An 18,644-nucleotide genomic window follows, 5' to 3' on the forward strand; every position below is an offset into this window, starting at 1 on the left:
GAAGAAAATACAGAGTGGAAAGGTGTAAGAACCAAAATGTTTTATTTGTATATACACAAACAAATGTATCTCTGCATACTTTCAATGAACAGTTGAAATTAAACAAAATATATAACTCAACCAAAACATGAAATTCACAGGGAACTATTTGTGAACATATGTGTTAAACATGTACACTGCAAACTATGAAGCACTACTTTTTGAAAACCTCTGGATGATTTTCACTACAGCCTATAGATAAATTCTTATGGGAAGGGAAGGATATCTCAGAGGACAGACTTAAGAACACCCAGGGAAAAACCAAAAAAAAAAAAAAAAAAAACCTATACAGATCCACTCTAAGTACAGGGTCCATCTCATCAACTATGCCTTACCCACTAAGCAGTGGCTTAGTAACATGTGTCCAGTGGAGCTGCAGAATGGCTCTGGACTATCCAGAACCATAGGATTCCTATTCCTCCAGTTTTGATTAGGAACACTGATTGGTGGTCATTATACTGTCACTGACTCATCAGTGCAAGTTTGATATGAAAGAACAAATAAAAAGAGACACAATAGGAAACAAAGTCCAAAAGACTCATTTGTCTCTAGACCTGATTTAGATGAGACTACCCTGAACTTTGGGCCCTTTGCTGGTATGGAAGCTTTAGAATCTAGGATAAATATGATAGTATTTTGTATGTGGAATACAAATAATTTATGAAGAAAGGGTGTTTATATGGAGAACGGGACATTGTTCTGGGCATTCCAGACCTCCTGTGTATACAGATTACACTACCAACCCACAGGATCATACATATTAATGAAACAGTAATTATTTAAAGCCACTGAGTCTGAAGATGTTTCATTATAGACAAGTATGTTTCTTTGCAGGTGTGATGATGTTAAGAAGGTTCAACAATTTGAATAATTTAAAGTAGGGTGCACTTAAAGTCAATAGAAATTACAGCCAGGTGCACACCTGTTGTCCTTATGTAATTATTAACAGCACGCTCCCTCATTGTGAAATCCTCTTGGTTTGGCCAATACATCTTACTTGCAATGTACTGCTTAACAAGAAGTTAAGGCCATTGGCTCACTGGAAGTTAACATTTTAAATTACATAAATGTAAAATATAAAATCTGAAACCAAGTACTATTGTAAATCCCAGATGTTCCTCAAGGCATAAAAATATTTTAAACAACCTACTGGCTTCTGAACAGCTGAGATGAAAGTGACAATGTGCTACTAATGGCTGCCAAGATTAAAGTACTTTCTCCATGTCTGGAATATCGTAACATGTGAATTAGAAGAAACACTTAGAAAAAAAAGGTTATGCTTCCCTTCTCTTTACTCCTAATCTTTCCCTCAGTGATAATCTGAGTCTTTAACATAAAGAAGGCTAACTACAACATAGAGGCTGGTGAGGTAGCTTAGGAGGAAAAGGCATTTGCCACCAAGCCTGACATCCTAAGTTCAATTCCCAGAACTCATATGGTAGAAGGAACAAAGCAACTCCCATAAGTGGTCCCCTGACCCCCACCCCACACATGTGTGGACATGCACACACAATAAATAAATGTTTAAGAAAGGAAAAATACAATATAGAGTTGATTTCCAAATTTATGGAAAGACGGTTTTTAATTTAATTAGAAAGCTATAAAATTCTTCAATTATAATGTACTTGTCAGAAATGGTCTTTAAGTTTTCATAACGTTATTTAAGAAAATTAAGATAATACAGGAAAATTAGTGCATTTTTAGAGATGTGGCTGACAAAAACTATCTGAAAACAGAAACTTAATCCATTTATTTATTTTTATGTGTATGTTTTGCCTCATGTATACAAGTGCACCTGTATGTACAGTTCCATGTGGAGGCAGAAGAGGGCATCAGATCTCCTGGAACTGAAATTAGGACAGTTATAGCCACCATATGTGGGCAGGGAACCAAACCTGGGTCTGTGGAAGAGTAGCCAGTGCTCTTAACCACTGGTCCATCTCTCTAGTCCCTCAAAGTTTTATTACTATTATTACAAACAGCAATTTAAAAGGAAAAAAGCCAGAGGGGGGCGGCAGGAAGTATGAGGGAGAACAGTACAGCGGGAAACGAATGAGAACAAATGAAAATGCCACATATGTATGAAGATCATGATGAAACCCGTAATTTTTGTATGATGCTAACATGAAAAATGAAAAGAAAAGGAAAGCAACCTAAGAATATTACTCTATTTTTATAAAGGGTTCACAAAGTAGGCTGGCATGAAAGGAGGTGGCATGAATACACTGGATTAGCAACACTTCTTCTGACAAGGGCTCTTTGTTGGAGAATCAATTAAAGACAGTTTAAGAAAGCACTTTTAAAAGTGCCACCTGAATGCATTTGGAGTCACTGAAGACCTACAAAGACTGACAAACATGAGATACAGAGAAAACAGAGAGAAAAGAACAAAAAACAAAGCATACAGAGATGTAAGAGCTCAAAAAGGACATTCCAAGGGTGTACACTGATAATTGTACTCATTACCTTTCTTGTGAGCACAAACTCAGTTCTGAACCCCTGGGAATTAATAATTGAAGCATTTGTTTATGTGAAGCTAATGGTATTCATTAGCAACTCTTTTTTGCTGTTCTTTTTCACATTTCTATTTTTAAAATCTGAACCTTCTGGGGATTAAAACGTTTTATTTTTTTAAATATTTTTATTGAATTTTTGTGGATTTCATACACTAAATCTTAATCATATTTAGTGCCCCTTCCTATCAGCAACCCCCACATAGCCCGCCCACAGAACTTCATGCTTTTTGTCACACTATGTTAAGGCTTATCGAGTCAAGTTTCTATACCCAGATGTCCCTTGATGTGAGTTCACTCACTGGAGCCTGTTCAACCTATCTAGCACCTCTCCCTTAAAGAAGATCAACTCTTCCTCACCCAGCAGTGATCAGCTACCAATAGTTCCTCACCAAAGTTGTGGCCTCCAACCCATTGCCCTAGTTTTATGTTGGTTTTTGTCTGATTAAAGCATTCTTTTTTTTAAAAAAAAATTATCATTTTTATTTTATGTGTATGTATGTATTGCCTGCATGTAGGTAAGTGCCCCCATGTTGTGCAGTGCACACGGAGGACAGAAGAGACTATTGGATCCCCTGGAACTGGAATTACAGGCAGTTGTTAACTGCCATGTGGGTGCTGGGATTCAAACCCAGGTCTTCTGCAAGAACAATCAGTGTTCTTAACTGCTGAGCCATCTCTCCATCCCCTGAATAAAGCATTCTTAATAAATTATTTTGAAATTAGTTTACTTTGAATGTGAGGAAATCAACACTTGTCTGTCAAAAATGTTTGAGAATGCTGAAAACTAAAATGGAAAAGAATTTCCATCATCTCTACTTATTCAGAACTACCCACCATTAGTAACTTGATATCTATTCTTCCAAGTACTTCTCTTTTTTGTATATGCTTTATAATATTATCTACCCAAATCTGGGATAATAGCAAACTATTTCATAAGATCTTTTCAAATAATCATTTATGGTAAAAGTTTTTACATTGACAAACATTTATATTAGAACTATGTCTTCCTAGAAAGAATGAATAAAATTAATACCACTCCACTGGTATACAATATGTATGTCTAATAAGATATTATATTTTCATATTTAAACTAACACTCCTGAAATTACACGGTATCATGTAATAATCTGATACATATATTCACTGTATAATGTTTAAATTATTTCTGTCTCCTCAGTTATAATTTCTTTATGGTAAAAATATTTCACACAGGGCATAATTACTATATATATTATTCACATATAATTTTACTTCTTCATTTGTAAATTATCTATGTCCATATATCCTTAAGCAATTTGTATATTGGACATCTGATACCTTCTTATTGACTTGAAAGTGCTTCTAAAACATTACAGACGTTATATAGTTTCCTTTTCACTTGCCATATCCTGAATATTACACATTATAGCATTTATATTTTAACTTTTAAAAATATTTTATTTATTATTTTTCTTTTATGTGTGTGAATGCATTGCCTGCATGTGTATAAGTGCACCTGTGTTGCACAATTCCCACAGAGGTCAGAAGAAGGTATCAGAGCCCCTGGAACTGGAGTTCTGGATAGTTGTTAGCCACCTTGTAGGTACTAGAAGTCGAACCCAGGTCCTCTGCAAGAGCAGCCAGTGCTCTTAACCACTGAGCAATCTCTCCACCCCATAGCATTTTTTTTATACTTTACTTATAATGTAAAGAAATTATTTTTAATAGCCATTTTCAAATGAAAAGGTGAATTCAATGCTGAAATAATACAGTTTTTGCTACTTTCACTGGCTCATGTAATCAATAACATTAAGCAAAGTAGCCACTGCATTCAGTCAAGAATCTAAAGCAATACTTTTAAGACCAGTAGCCAGCATGCTTACTAAAACGTGTTAGAAAATATGTACATATATACGTCTATATTTGTCTATTTATTTAATGCAGGGTTTCCTGTGCTCTGGAACTTGTTATATGTATGCAGCCCATGCTGGCCTCAAATTTATGATTCTGATGCTTCTATCTACCAAGTACTGGGATTAAAACCATACCCAGCTCATAAAAGAAATATCTTTTTAAATATAATTCTTTGGCTAGTCAAATAAAATTGTTAAAATTTAATTGTCTCTCAGTATGTCTGGAGTAGAACAAATTGAAATAGTGTCATTATTTGCTTGTCAATGTTGAATGCCATGTACATTAGCACACTAAGGACACTGTGAATGAGTCATTTAACTGCTTATTACAGGTACATAGAAAACCTGTTTATTTGACATATTTATTTTAAGCACTCACATTACTTAACACTCTAATTTATCCACACTAATTTCTTAATTGAGTAGCTATAAAAAATTATAATTTTGCCTTTTCCTGTCATCAATATATCCTATTTATTTTTCTTACTTCATTGCAAAGACTAAGCACTATTTGAATGATACAAAAGAGAATAATGATAACAATATTCTAGCTTTTACTGTATCATTTATTTTGATATATTTAATGGTTTTAATAGTTTATGTGCTGGGGTTACAGACATAAACTGCCATGCCTGGCTTTTGTCTGGGTGCTAAGGATCTGAACTCAAGTCTTCATGCTTACACAGCAAGCACTTTATCAAATGAGTCAACTCCTTAGACCCTCATTTTTTTTTTGACATTAAAAATATTCTGCAATACCGGGCATGGTAGCACACGCCTTTAATCCCAGCACTCAGGAGGCAAAGTTCAAGGCCAGCCTGGTCTACATAGTGAGTTCCAGGACAGCTGGGGCTATAAGGAGACCCTGTCTCAAAAAGACCGAAAAAAAAAAAATACTCTGCAAAAGGCCAGGCATGGTAGCACATGCCTGTAACCTGACATTCTCAAGGTAGAAGCAGAAAAATTAGAAGTTCTTGGTCATCCTCAGTTAAATAATGTGAGGCCAGCCTGAGATCCATGAGATTCTGTTTCAAAGACAAAAATAACTCTGCAAGATTCAATGTGTCAATATTTTATAAAAGATTTTTGCATCTGCAACTATATTCATATAAGCTAATATTTACTAAAAACTTCTAAAATGTCATTCAGAATTTTAAGCATTCTAAGATCTATTAAGCCATGACAATACTATAATGTAGGCAGTTGATTTACATGAAGAAACTGAAGTACAGCTAACAATCTCATTAAGTGCTAGTTTGTATGAAGTCTGGATATCAAAGTTAACGGCCTTTTCAGATAATGGAATGTTAAACTACCAATTCAATTACTCTCTGGAAGATATTATACAGCACTGAAACTCCACTAGTCTGAATGACCACACTATCTTAATTTAAAACACAAATTTATTTAATTAACATTAAATTTTAGACCTATTTTCTTTTCTCTGTTTTTGCTCTTACATTTTTGCTGAGATTCTGATAAGAATTTATGAACTTTGGATAGGACCTAACTATTTTACCTAGTAACCTACAGATGAAAATTAATAGTCAGGGGGCAGAAGCTGACCATGCCAGAAAAGCTAGGTAGATGAGCTAGGGTGAAGAGGACTATGACTCATGTGCTATCAGTTGATCTAAAGACAGTTCAGCCACCCAGACAACCAATCAAACAATCTTGTCTAGGTTTTGGAGCAGCAATAAAATGTCTGAACACTAGGACACAAACTGATATCATTCCCCGTTCCCATCTCCCTCTCCCCTTCCCCTCCACACTGCTTTCTGGCAACCATGATGTGGGCTGCTCTGCTCTACCACATTGACCCTGCCTTGGCCCAGACCCCAACCACAGCTCTTTGAGAAATTATTAATTAGAAGGCTCCATCTAAATTGCACCATAATTCCTGATTCACTTAAACAGTGAGATGACTTTTTGAGTACAGTCCAAACATTGTATCATCTAGTTATGAACTTTGTGTTATGGAGTATTTGCTTTCTTGGATCTAGAACTTTGATAGGGAAAAGAGAATGATTTTTATAAAAAAATTCCAACAACAGGTACTGAGGAAATAGCTCAGTGATCAGACCCCTTGCACACATGTAAAGCCAGGTGGGCACTGGGCCCACCTATTATCTCAGCACTCATGCCAGGAGGTGGAGACAAGAGATCCCTAGGTAATCAGGCTAAAACAGCTGAACTAGCACATTACAGGTTAGCAAGAGACTCCGCCTCAATAAATAAAGAGCGATCAATAAGTACACCTGATATCAATCTCTGGCCTCCACATACACATACATACATGTGTCCTATGCACCTGCACACACATGTCTACTCATGCAAACATGCATACACACATGCGAACACATCACACATATGCAAGATAAAAGAATACAACAACAGTTTTAACACTGAAGGACAAACTTGGAGGTTTATAGTTAAAATTAAAATAGCAGGAAGATCAATTTTATGTCTTACAGGGTTTACACTGAGTTCAATATTGTATAACTGTATTAATTCAACTGTGAACCTAAAAATTTACAGCCACTTTTGAAAGAAATGTATCCTTGCTCTGGAGTGTGTTACTAAATATGTTAAAGCTGTAGTGAAATGTTTCTTCTATGCATATGGGTATTAAAAAATTAAAAAAAAAAAAATTTCATGCCGGGCTTGGTGGTGCACACCTTTAATCCCAGCACTGGGGAGGCAGAGGCAGGTGGATCTCTGTGAGTTCAAGGCCAGCCTGGTGTACATAGTGAGTTCAGGTCAGCTGGAGCTACAGGGAGACCCTGCCTCAAAAAGACCAAAAAAAAAATTAAAAAAATAATTCTTCAATGCATAAAAATTTGCTCCTTAATAATTAGTAGATGTGAAAAACATTACCATTGAAATCTACCTGTGACTTTATATCCATGCTCAGATGCCAAGGATCTCAGAAAGTAACCGACTTTGATAATAATAATAAGTAGAAACGCATGTGCAAACATCTTAGTGTTAATTGCTTTAAAGATGAATTTTTCTGTATGAAACTGTGTATTTTAATAATGAAATGTAGATCTTTTTTAAGGTTAAAACCTCATTGAATTTTATGTCTTATAAGGTTTATACTGAGTACAATATTGTATAACTGTATCAATTCAACTGTAAACCTAAAAATTTACAGCCAATTTTGAAAGAGATGCATCTTAGCTCTGGAAATCGTTATTGAATATATCAATGCTGTTGTAATGAAATGCTTCTTCTAATTATGTGGTCATTAAATAAATAATTTTAAAAAAGATGTGAGAAAATCCAAATAGCCAACTTGACAGTTTAAGACCCACTTTCATGAAAATACTGTTTCTTATAACTAATGCAATCTATCAATGCAAGAGGCCCTGTTGCAGATCCACCAGTAAACAAGTTTCTCTATGTCTACATTATACCATAACCTCTCAAAAAAGGCCCAGGCTTAAAACTGAGTGGCTCAATTGTAAAATGCTCATTTCATAGTTTTCATTCCTCTCCCATAATCTCTAGAATGTTCAAGATACACGTAGACCTTGTAGGTTCTTTTCATTTTATTTGATATCTATATAACATCATAGAATGTTTTAAAATACATGAATAAAATAAAGTGAACTCTTAATGCTAATATATAATTTTAGAACAATTCTGTAAATAGGTTAGCTTTGATGATTAAGTCATTTCTATTGGTGTTGAAAAAATACTAGATAAGCCACATGTTTTTATCAAAATATTTCCTTTGATAAAAGTTGAATAAGCATTCATGTATAAAAGAAGTTAAATATGATGTTGTCTGCATAAGATGAAAGAAGCTTGAAATGTTTAAATTACTGACAGAAAGATTCTAAAATATTAATGTAGAAGAAAAGTTAAACTTGGGGACTAGACAGATGGCTCTGTGGTTAAGAGTACTGGCTGTTCTTGTGGAGGACCCAGGTTCGATTTCTAGCACCCACATGGTGGCTAACAACTGTCCATAACTCCAGTTCCAGGGAATCTGACACCCTCTTCTGACTTCCACAGGCACTGCATGACACTGGTGCACTTACATACATGCAGGCAATATACTCATACACATAACATGTAAACAATAAATAAAATGTTTTTTTTAAAAAAGAAAGAAAAGCTAAACTCCAAATCATCAACCTCAGGTTCAATATAGACTTTTACAACAATAAGAGTTCAAGCTAATTAAATTTAAGAAGCTCTACGGGATTAGTTTCTGTGCAATATAAAAATAATAATTAAGAAACTATGGTATCTTAAAAATAATTCATATATTTTATAGAATGGTATAAATAAAGCACTATAAAGCTGATAAAATGTAAACCACATTGTAGAGAAGATGAGAAAAGAACAGAAAGAGCAGTTTTCTTATAAAGCTGGAGGGAGATCTGAGGAGAGAAAAGAAAAAGAATGATTTTTATGAAGTTTGTGAAATACAAAATAAGCTCCAAATTGGTAATGTTTATAAAGACAGCTGGAGAGATGGCTCAGCAGTTTAGAGCACTGGTTGCTCTTGCAGAGCACCTGGGTTAGATTCCCAGCACCCACATGGTGGCTAACAATCTCCAATAACTACAGTTCCAGGGGATCCAACATCCTCTTCTGACCTCCATGGGCACTGCCCAACACAGGTGCACTTACATACATGCAGGCAATACATTCCTACACATAAAATAAAAACAAAATATGTTTTAAAAAGAAGATAGTTAGCTGTCTTATAAATTTAAAACATTTACCTCATTTTCTGTTCCCACATCCAAAATGATAGGCAAACAGTATTGTGGATTCATCCCTCCACATGCTGTGTACAGGGCTAGTTTACCCACAGGGATGCCCATCCCATTACAGCCAAGGTCTCCCAAGCCAAGAATACGCTCTCCATCAGTTACCACAATAGCCTTGAAGAAAAAAGAGAATCTATTAATGAATGCCTGCAAATCCTGTGGCATAATTTCTGGTCTCTAGTCTTAAGGTTAATGCTCTGTAATGAAATATTAAACTATAAGAAAACACAAATTGAGTATATAGAGTTGAAGATTTTATGATAGTCATTGGGGAAGAATAGGGAGATGAAATAAATTTGAGATACATTTTAAACATTATATAAACTTATACATATGATTAATTAGATTACTATAAAAAGTATGCAATAAAATTAAAATAACCCAAATAATTTACTCTTCAATCAAGAGAGGTAAATGGGAAAAGTACAGAGAAATAAGAGCTAAAACTGGAAATAAGATGAAACTTAGGGCTTTTAAGACTAGTCAATTCCACTTTCAGTACAATTGCAGGCATGTTAAGAACTTCATAACTGCAGGCAGATTAGGGAATGCCCTGTTCTGAAATGCTCTGACCTCTGATTCCCAGAAGCACCTGAGGCTGTTCATTCTATTATTAGAACACGGCCTTCACAGTCTACTGTACATATTACCTGATGAACTCCACTGGAGCTGATGAATTTTGCTTGGTTTACTTCTAATTATCTCGAATAGTCATGAGTCATACATTTTAATCATGCAGAGTTTAGTATATATATTTTAATATCGTTGTTAGAATTAACACATGTAACATCTTTATTCTGTGATTCATGACCATTAATATAAGCTAAAGCAAACATAATTTATTAGTCTAAAGTGGTGCACTAAAAATATCCATGGAATATTAGTTGCTTGACCCCAAATAAACAATAAATTAAGGTTCTTTCTCATATTTATAAAAAGAAATTAGTGAATGTGCTTCCAAAGCAGAGGTCTAAACTTCAGGACCAGTTCTGTTTGCTCACTACTATATACCAGCATCTAGCACAGCTTTTAGTACTCGGAGAAATAAAATGAAATCATGATATATTAAAGAACTTAGCACAGTTCTTGTTATATTTCAAATTCTAAAAAATATGGCCACTCTTAACCACTCTCAGAACTAATATATAGAAATTCACAACATTTTGGAGCTGGAGAAATGTCTCAGTGTTTTTGCAGAAGATCTGGCTTCAAATCCCAGCACCCACAGAGCAGCTAACAACTGTCCGTGACTCCAGTTCCAGGGGATCCAACACCTTCTTATGATCTCCACGGGCACTGCACAACATGGGTGCACTTACCTACTACATGCAGGCAATACATGCATACACGAAATAAAATAATAAATATTTTTTCTCATTATAAAGGCTTTTAATTATCAACATGCTTAAATATACACTACCCCCAATTAAAATATAATTGTTTTAAAATATTTTTAAAAAAGAGACATTCACAACATTTTAAAGAGGTGATCTCCTCCCTCTTACTTTATAGACTAGGAAATTGAGGGTCAGAGAACTCAAATAATTTGCCAGAAGAGTATTATATACCATTTTCCTCAGTAGTAAAGACATTCCATCTTGGAGGGAAGCTCCTTAAGATGCATGATATTAAAAGGGAGGTAAACAACAGAATTCTCTAAGAGGAGGTGAAATATTCCCTCGTGCAGAGAAGATCTTTAGGCTCGGGAAGGAAACAACTCAATACCCTTAGGAAGACTCTGAAATTGACCAGATTCAATAGGTCTCTCCCTCTCCACATATATAAACCCTAAGGACTGTTGAAAGATACTCCAAAACCATCAGGCTGCCTAGAAGAAGCAAAGACCAACTGAGCTGACTGGAAGGGGTAGGAGCACTCCAGGATTCCTTCTTTTGTGGGCTGCCCCCATTCTGTGGTGGGCTTTTGGTGATGGAACTGTCTTTCTGAGTCATTTCTACTCCTGTAAGCAACCTCTCACCCATATTCCTGTAGGTAACCCCAATATAATTCACTGGTTCACCAAGCTGGATTTTGGTGGTATCTTTACTTTGATCTGTAATTGGTTCCCTAGCTGGGATGGGAAGACTTCTGTTCATATCTCCCCAGGAATAGGAGTCACCTAAGCAATATCAAAGAACCAAAACCTGGGAATGTTATCTCGGTATAGTGCTCCTTTCTACCATACGATACATATATAGCAAGATACATTTTAAACGCTTTTTTTTTTTTTTTTTTTTGGTCTTTTTGAAACGGGTCTCCCTGCAGTCCCAGCTGGGCCTGGAACTCACTATGTAGAGAAGGCTAGCCTCGAACTCATAGAGATCCGCCTGCCTCTGCCTCCGGAGTGCTGGGATTAAAAGTCTGCACCACCATGCCCAGCCTAAGATACATTTAAAACACACTATTGGACCAGCCCCCTAACCCCCTTTGGAAGCTGTTTTTTGTTTGTTTTTAAACTTTCGTTGTTGTTGAATTTTTGTGAATTGTTTTTAGTTTAAAGCCATTTTTCAACTCACAATGTTCTTGGGCCTCTTAGCAACATACTCCATTCCAAAGGCCAAAAAATGTCTAAAATATTTGGGAGCTTTTATCTAATCCTTAAAAGATTTTGGAGTTACCTCTTCAGAGGGGGTAATGTTAGAGTAGCCAAAAGGCCCTTTAAAACAATAAATCAAAGAAGAAAGAGTACATGAAGTTATCAGAAAAACGTGATGGGGAGATATGGGAAGAGTTGGAGGGGAGGGAGTGGGCATGGATTTGATCAAAACACCTTATATGCATGTATGTCCTTGAGCCTATTAACAACATACTCTATCCCAAAGGCCAAAAATATCAAAAGTATTTGGGAGCTTGTATCTAGTCCTTAAAAGATTTTAGGGTTACCTCTTCAGAGTTGAAGGGGAGGGAGTGGGCATGGATTTGATCAAAACACCTTATATGCATGTATGAAATTCTCAATAAATTATTTATTTTTTTAAAAAGCCATTTTTCAAAGTCCAAATAGTTCACACGTGTATTTAGTAGACAGCGCAGAGACACCTGCATGTATCACAGATAATGCACACTCCCATGAATGTATTTCTCATATTCACGGGGGGGAGGGAGGAGAATTAAACTAGTGTAGAACTAATGAATTATGACATCAATATAACTTTACTCTGTCTGGCAGATGAGTATTTGTATTTGACAAGACCCTTACGTACTCCTAATAATAAATGTGCTTGTTGATGTATGTGGAAGCAACAGAAATTTAGAAGCTTCTACTTGTGCTCAAACCATAAAGGCTCAGTCTCAAGCTGAAGACAAGGCAGACAACCATAAAAACCACAGTCTGTGAGCACTTTGGAAAATTCTGCCCCTTGCAGTGGTCTTTTAGGAAACACCTGCTGCAATATGCCTTATTTGTTAAAATAGCTAAGATTGCACTGGCATCAGCGTATTATTGGAAAGTGTCACAACTCTATACTTGCCTGAGATATCTGCTTCTTTATAAAATCCTGACTATTTAAATTTCCCATAATAACCTACCAGATACTATACTTCTGTGCTATTAGTCTCAAATCCACCAGTATGATTACTGCCAAGGGATGACATGAAAAATTCAATAAAAATGTGTATGTATAGACACATACAGTTTCTCTGGAGCAGGTTAGCCCAGTCTGAGGTCCATGTGTGATAAAGAATGATTTTCTCTGCATCCTGAGTGTAGTTTGAGTTTTCTCCACAGGTCAGGTCAGTCTCAGATTAATTCCTGTAACAATATAGGGAAAGCCCAACTATCCTGCCTATTCTTAGAAATAGTTTTATAATACATTCTACATGGAAAGCAATAATATCCTGTAAAATATTTGTGATTTGCATAATTTATTATGCTTTCCAGTGTGTCATTTTCATCAGTTTCAAATTTTTAAAAGGGTTTAAAATAGTATATACTGAAAAAAATAGTATATACTGTCATTGACTTGATAGTATATCTATGTTAAATGAAATGTCCTGAATATAAAGTTTTTTAAAGGCAGGTTTTTGTTTTAGTTAACTTTTACTCCCTATGATTCTCTCTCATCTAGCACTATTAATTATAATTACAATTATATATTGAGAAATTAATGTTTTGAGGCATTCATATTTCAGCTTAATTTATGCCTTACTGTAAATATTTTAATATTAAAGAGTTTTAACAGTGAAAAATTCTCATAAAGTATCTTCTTAATGAGCAAATATGGCACTAAATTACCATGCAGTGTAATTACATTTTGTCTAATAAACTGTCTTTGTTCCATGTGTACTTTCACCTACACAGTAGAGAACATATCTCACTTCTCAGTATTCTATTTCAGTCAAGAGCTGACTTACTAAGTGTCCTGTACCAGACACTATCTTAAGCCTTTAAAGTTACAGTGGACATTGAGGGCCCAATATTAAGGATTCAAAGATAAAGGTAGATTATTAGTGAAGTTAAATGTGTAGAGATCAGCTAGTTAGAAATCTTGGGAAACAGAGTGACTGCTTATAGCCTAGTTGTTAAGATGACAGGGTACTGGTTAATACTTTACTCTAGAACTATTTCCTGAATTGCCTTGTTGATTATTAAAATCCTCTCCAGACTCCAGGTTAAAATGCAACTATCAGGCTCAGCAAGTAAAAGTACTTGCCATACAAGTCTGATGACCTGAGTTCAAGTTCCCATAACCAAGGTTGTCCTCTGATTTCCATACACATACTGTGGCACAAAGCTGATCTCTCTCTCTCTCTCTCTCTCTCTCTCTCTCTCTCTCTCTCTTTCTCTCTCTCTTTCTCTCTCTCTCACACACACACAACCCAACACCATACACATATAAATCTCTGATATTACTTTCAATTTCTTTAACTCACAAAAGGAAGTCAAATGAGCTACTTAAGGTCATAACAATAAAAAGGATGATTTAACAGATTTCTTTTGCCTATTTTAAACTTCTTAATGGATGGTTAAACAGAGCAAATACAATAAAGAAGTTTACTTAAAGAAATTAAGATGCCCAGGATGCCCAGCATGTTCAAAATATATAATGACTTGTGAACAATAAAATATTAATAAATTAGACAAAATAGTAGGGAAACTATCTAAATAGTTTTAGAATAATATGAATATGCTATCCAAGGATATAAATTAGGTGCTAGTCACTGGAAATGCTGCACACAGTAACAAGACTTCTCAATATGATCTAAGCTGTTTTATGGGACAGAAAGAGGACTGCCTCAGTGCAGAAACCTTAGAAACTTACCTTGACAACATCTTCTGGCCATGCATTAAGAATTGAAGCAATATGCCCTCTGTCATGGATACTAATAAAGAGGCCTCTGGCAGGAAAAATAAATTAAAAGTAGTTTTAACTTACTTCAAATCTGTCAAACTACCATGAACACTAACAAAAACTTGAATGTATTAATATTTCATTTTCATTAGACTACTGAAGTTATTTGTTAAACAAATGATCCTTAGAAATCCTATTATAAAGGGGTTTGAGATACAGTTTGTAGAGTGCCTGCCTAGCACACATAAAACCTGGGGTTTAATCCCCAGTATCACATAAAACTGGGTGTGGTGACACTAGGGGGCCAAAGACAGATTGATCCCTGAAGCTCACTGGTCAGCCATCCAGCTGAATTGGTGAACTAAAGACTCAGAGACCCTTCTTAAAGGATTAGGTGGGAAGGATTAAGGAAGACACCAAACATTAATCTCTTTTCCCCACATGCATATGCATGCATATACATATACATACCTACATACATGCACACACCTACACAAACACAAATACCACATACATGTATACATTCATATACAAAAAATTCATTATTTTTATATAAAGACAACTTGAAAACTGTAAGTTCCATTCATAAATCCATTTAGCTTTAATTAAATAAGATGATATGTAAAGCATGGTGTGGTGGTTTGAATGAAAATGTTCCCCATAGGCTCCAAGTATTTGGACATGTTTTTCCAAGTTGGTAATGCTATTTTGGGAGGCTTTAGGAGGTGTGGCCTTTCTGGAGGAAGCATTTCACTGAGGGTGCACTTTGAGGGCTCTTAAGTCTTTCTGGATTTCTAGTGACTCTCTGCTTCCTGTGCCTGCTTGAAAATGTGAACACTCTGCTTTCTGTTCAGGCACTTCCTTCCACCATGTCTCACCCACCATTAGGGACTCTTACCCCTGGAACCATAATTTCAAATAAATTCTTCCTTGTATAAGTTGCCTTGGCCATGGTGTTTAATACAGCAACAGAAAAGTAACTAATGCACATGGCGAAAATGTTATGAAGCATTCCCAGCATAGATTCCTCTTAGCATATTTCTGCAGCATGAGGACAAGAACATGGATCTGAGACAGCTGAAGTGATTAAAGTGAACATGTATTTCCTGCACAGCTTCCCTGCCTGATTTGTGGCCCTTGTTCCTTTTTGCAACCCTGCTATTTCAACCTAACTAAGCGTTTAAAACTTTACCATATTTCCTATGAAAGCTTAACAAGCAGTTTTAAACATTAAAATACTAAAATTTTTAAAATGTACTTGTTTGGGGGCTGGAGAGATGACTCAGCCATTAAGAGCAGTGGTTGCTCTTGCAAAAGACCTGGGTTTGATTCCCAGCACCTACATGGGGCTAACAACTATCTATAACTCCAGTTCTAGGGAATTTGACACCTTCTTCTGACCTCCAAGGGCACTGCATGATATGCGTGCACCTATCTATATGCAGGCAATACACTCATACACATAAAAAATTTTTAAAGTAGTAACATTTTTCAAAAATCTTCATTTAAATGTTTTGCTTTAGAATTAAGTCTAAACAGAAAATGATAGGCAAGTATAATTTAATGGCTAAGGCAACCACCTTTCTTTTTTATATTTTATTTATTATTTTTATTTTATGTGCATGAGTGTATTGCCTGAATATGTGAGCATAGGAGTGCATAAGTGCACTGGGGTTGTACAATGCCTGCAGAGGTCAGAAGGGAGTATTGGATTCCCCTGGAATTAGAGTTGCAAATGATTGTTAGCCATCATTTGGATGCTGGGAATTGAACATGGTCCTTTGCAAAAGTAATCAGTGTTCTTAACTGCTGAGGATTCATCTCTCCAAACCCACAACCACCTCTCTATAGAACTTTGAATCAAACAGAGAATCTTGCAAACAAGGAACCACCTGTTGCCTTGCAGTAAAAAAATTCTTCCCTTCTAAGAGCAACCATCCTCCTGACTTTCCTGGTACCATTTCCTTTGGAATTAATTTGTAGAAGTGTGTGTGTGTGTGTGTGTGTGTGTGTGTGTGTGTGTGTGTGTGTTCAAATATGTGTACCTCACACATGTATATATATGCATATGGAGCCCAGAGGACAACCTTAGGTATCATTCCTTAGGCATCATCCACCTTTTTCTTGAGACAAGTTCTCTCATTTGCCTACAGCTTGTCAAATAGGTGAGGTTGGCTGGCCAGTGGCCCAGGGATCCAACTATGTCTGCCTCCTCAGTATTGAGATTACAAGTTCATGCCACCATGCCTGGCTTTTTGTGTGGGTGCTGGTGATCAAACTCAGGTCCACATGCTTACATAAGCACTTTACAAACTGAGCTGTCTCCCAAGTCCCTAACCAAAATTAAAAAATATATATATTAATTATTTTTATTTTATGTGTATGTGTAGTGCCTGCATGTGTGTAAGTGCACCCATGTTGTGCAATGTCTGCGGAGGTCAGAAGAAGGTGTCAGATCCCCTGGAACTGGAGCTACGTATGGTTGTTAACCACCATGTGGGTGTTGGGAATCGAACCTGGGTCCTCTGCAAGAGCAGTCAGTGCTCTTAACCGCTGAGCCATCTCTCCAGCCCCCTAACAAAAATTTTAAATCACAGAAAACATGTAAATCCAAATATGCACCATACTGACATGCTAAGTATATTAGATTATCTTACAATAATAAGTGCAATAAGAGGAGTTTTGATGACTGGCTAATAAAATATTAAGCTGACACTAAATTATAGCTTTTCCTCTTTTTTGATTGTCCCACATTAATTCACTGTTTATTCAAAATTATAAGAACCTGTTTATAATTTGTATACATTTTTATATCCCACCAAACTCAATTGACCTAATGCAATCTTAGCTGGAAGGATATCAATAAATATTTTAAAATTAAAATGAAATATTTACGACTAAGGGATGAATTTATGCTGAATTATATAATAGCGATATACCATTAAATAATATTTCTTAGGAGCCTGTAAGTTGTTCAAGGCTTTCAAATATACTATTATCGGGAAACAGACTCATTTTTAAATAAAGGACAATAAATGATACCAAAATTACCACCAATTAAATGTCAAGATTTATTATATACAGATCTGGTTCAGCTTCTGTGGAAGAGCCATCTGGCCACCCATAATCTTTTGCACTAAGTAGACTTTCATTCATAGCAAAATGCTTACTCTTGGAAAGAGCTCAATAAATCAAAGATCTGTACTGTCCCACCAAAGCCAAACATTTTAAGGGCTATTTTTAATACTTTCTGGAATGTCTCCACAATTAGAAATTTACTGAGATATCCAAAGATATTTTTGCACAGAAATAACTCATACTTTCTGGCAAACAACTTGTTATGAAACATTAATACTTCCTACACATACACATGCATACATAGTTATATAAGAAAATTTTTGACAAGAAATTTATTTATATCTACACTTTAAATGAATGGAATAACAATGAAAGACTTCTTCAGTATAGGGGATTGAACACAGGGCCTTGTGTATTCTAGGCAAACACTCTACCATTGAACCACATCCCAGCCTAAAAAAACTTAACTTGTTTAAAATATTTAATTTCTGTTCAAAGTATGTTAAACAGAGCAATTTAAAAATACTCATATTTTGTTGACTTGTTCAATTCAGAACTGGGAAAAATTTTAAATGCAGATAATTTTTTAAAACACATAGTTCAAACTTTTCTCATAACCTCTCAACATTGTATATCTTCCACCCTCAAAATGAATTTGGAAGACAAGATGATATTCTCCATAATTTGGTCTCAGATAATATCCCTAAGGAATTGCATATCAAAATACAATTCATTTCATAACATAGAACTTTCTGTTCTAACTAGACTTATATTTTCTTTTGGAAATGTGTTTCAATCCCTGTTCCTGGGCCAATGGAGGAGGCAACAACAATGAAATTTTCTGGAATTAAACTTTTTTGCATTATGAATCTGATTTTTTAATTCACTTTTTATTGTATGTGTATGAGTGTACGGCCTGCATGTGTATAAGTGTACCTATGTCGTGGAGTGCCTGCAAAGGATAGAAGGGGCATCGAGTCCCCTGAAACTGGAGTTATGGACAGTTATTAGCCACCATGTGGGTGCTGGGATTTGAAC

General features: G+C 35.6%; 1 protein-coding gene across 1 annotated transcript in view; it reads right to left on the reverse strand.

Moving 5' to 3' along the window:
• Positions 1-18,644, reverse strand: part of Me1 (malic enzyme 1) — a 161,425-nt gene that overhangs the window by 79,926 nt on the left and 62,855 nt on the right. The window contains exons 4-5 of the mRNA XM_008827829.3: positions 14,499-14,574; positions 9,190-9,351 (exon numbers count right to left, since the gene is read on the reverse strand). Coding sequence (XP_008826051.1) covers positions 9,190-9,351; positions 14,499-14,574 — 238 coding nt within the window. The remainder of the gene's footprint in view (positions 1-9,189; positions 9,352-14,498; positions 14,575-18,644) is intronic.

Source organism: Nannospalax galili, unplaced genomic scaffold (genome assembly GCF_000622305.1).
Source record: "Nannospalax galili isolate Female #2095 unplaced genomic scaffold, S.galili_v1.0 scaffold2893, whole genome shotgun sequence".
Lineage (NCBI taxonomy): Eukaryota > Metazoa > Chordata > Mammalia > Rodentia > Spalacidae > Nannospalax > Nannospalax galili.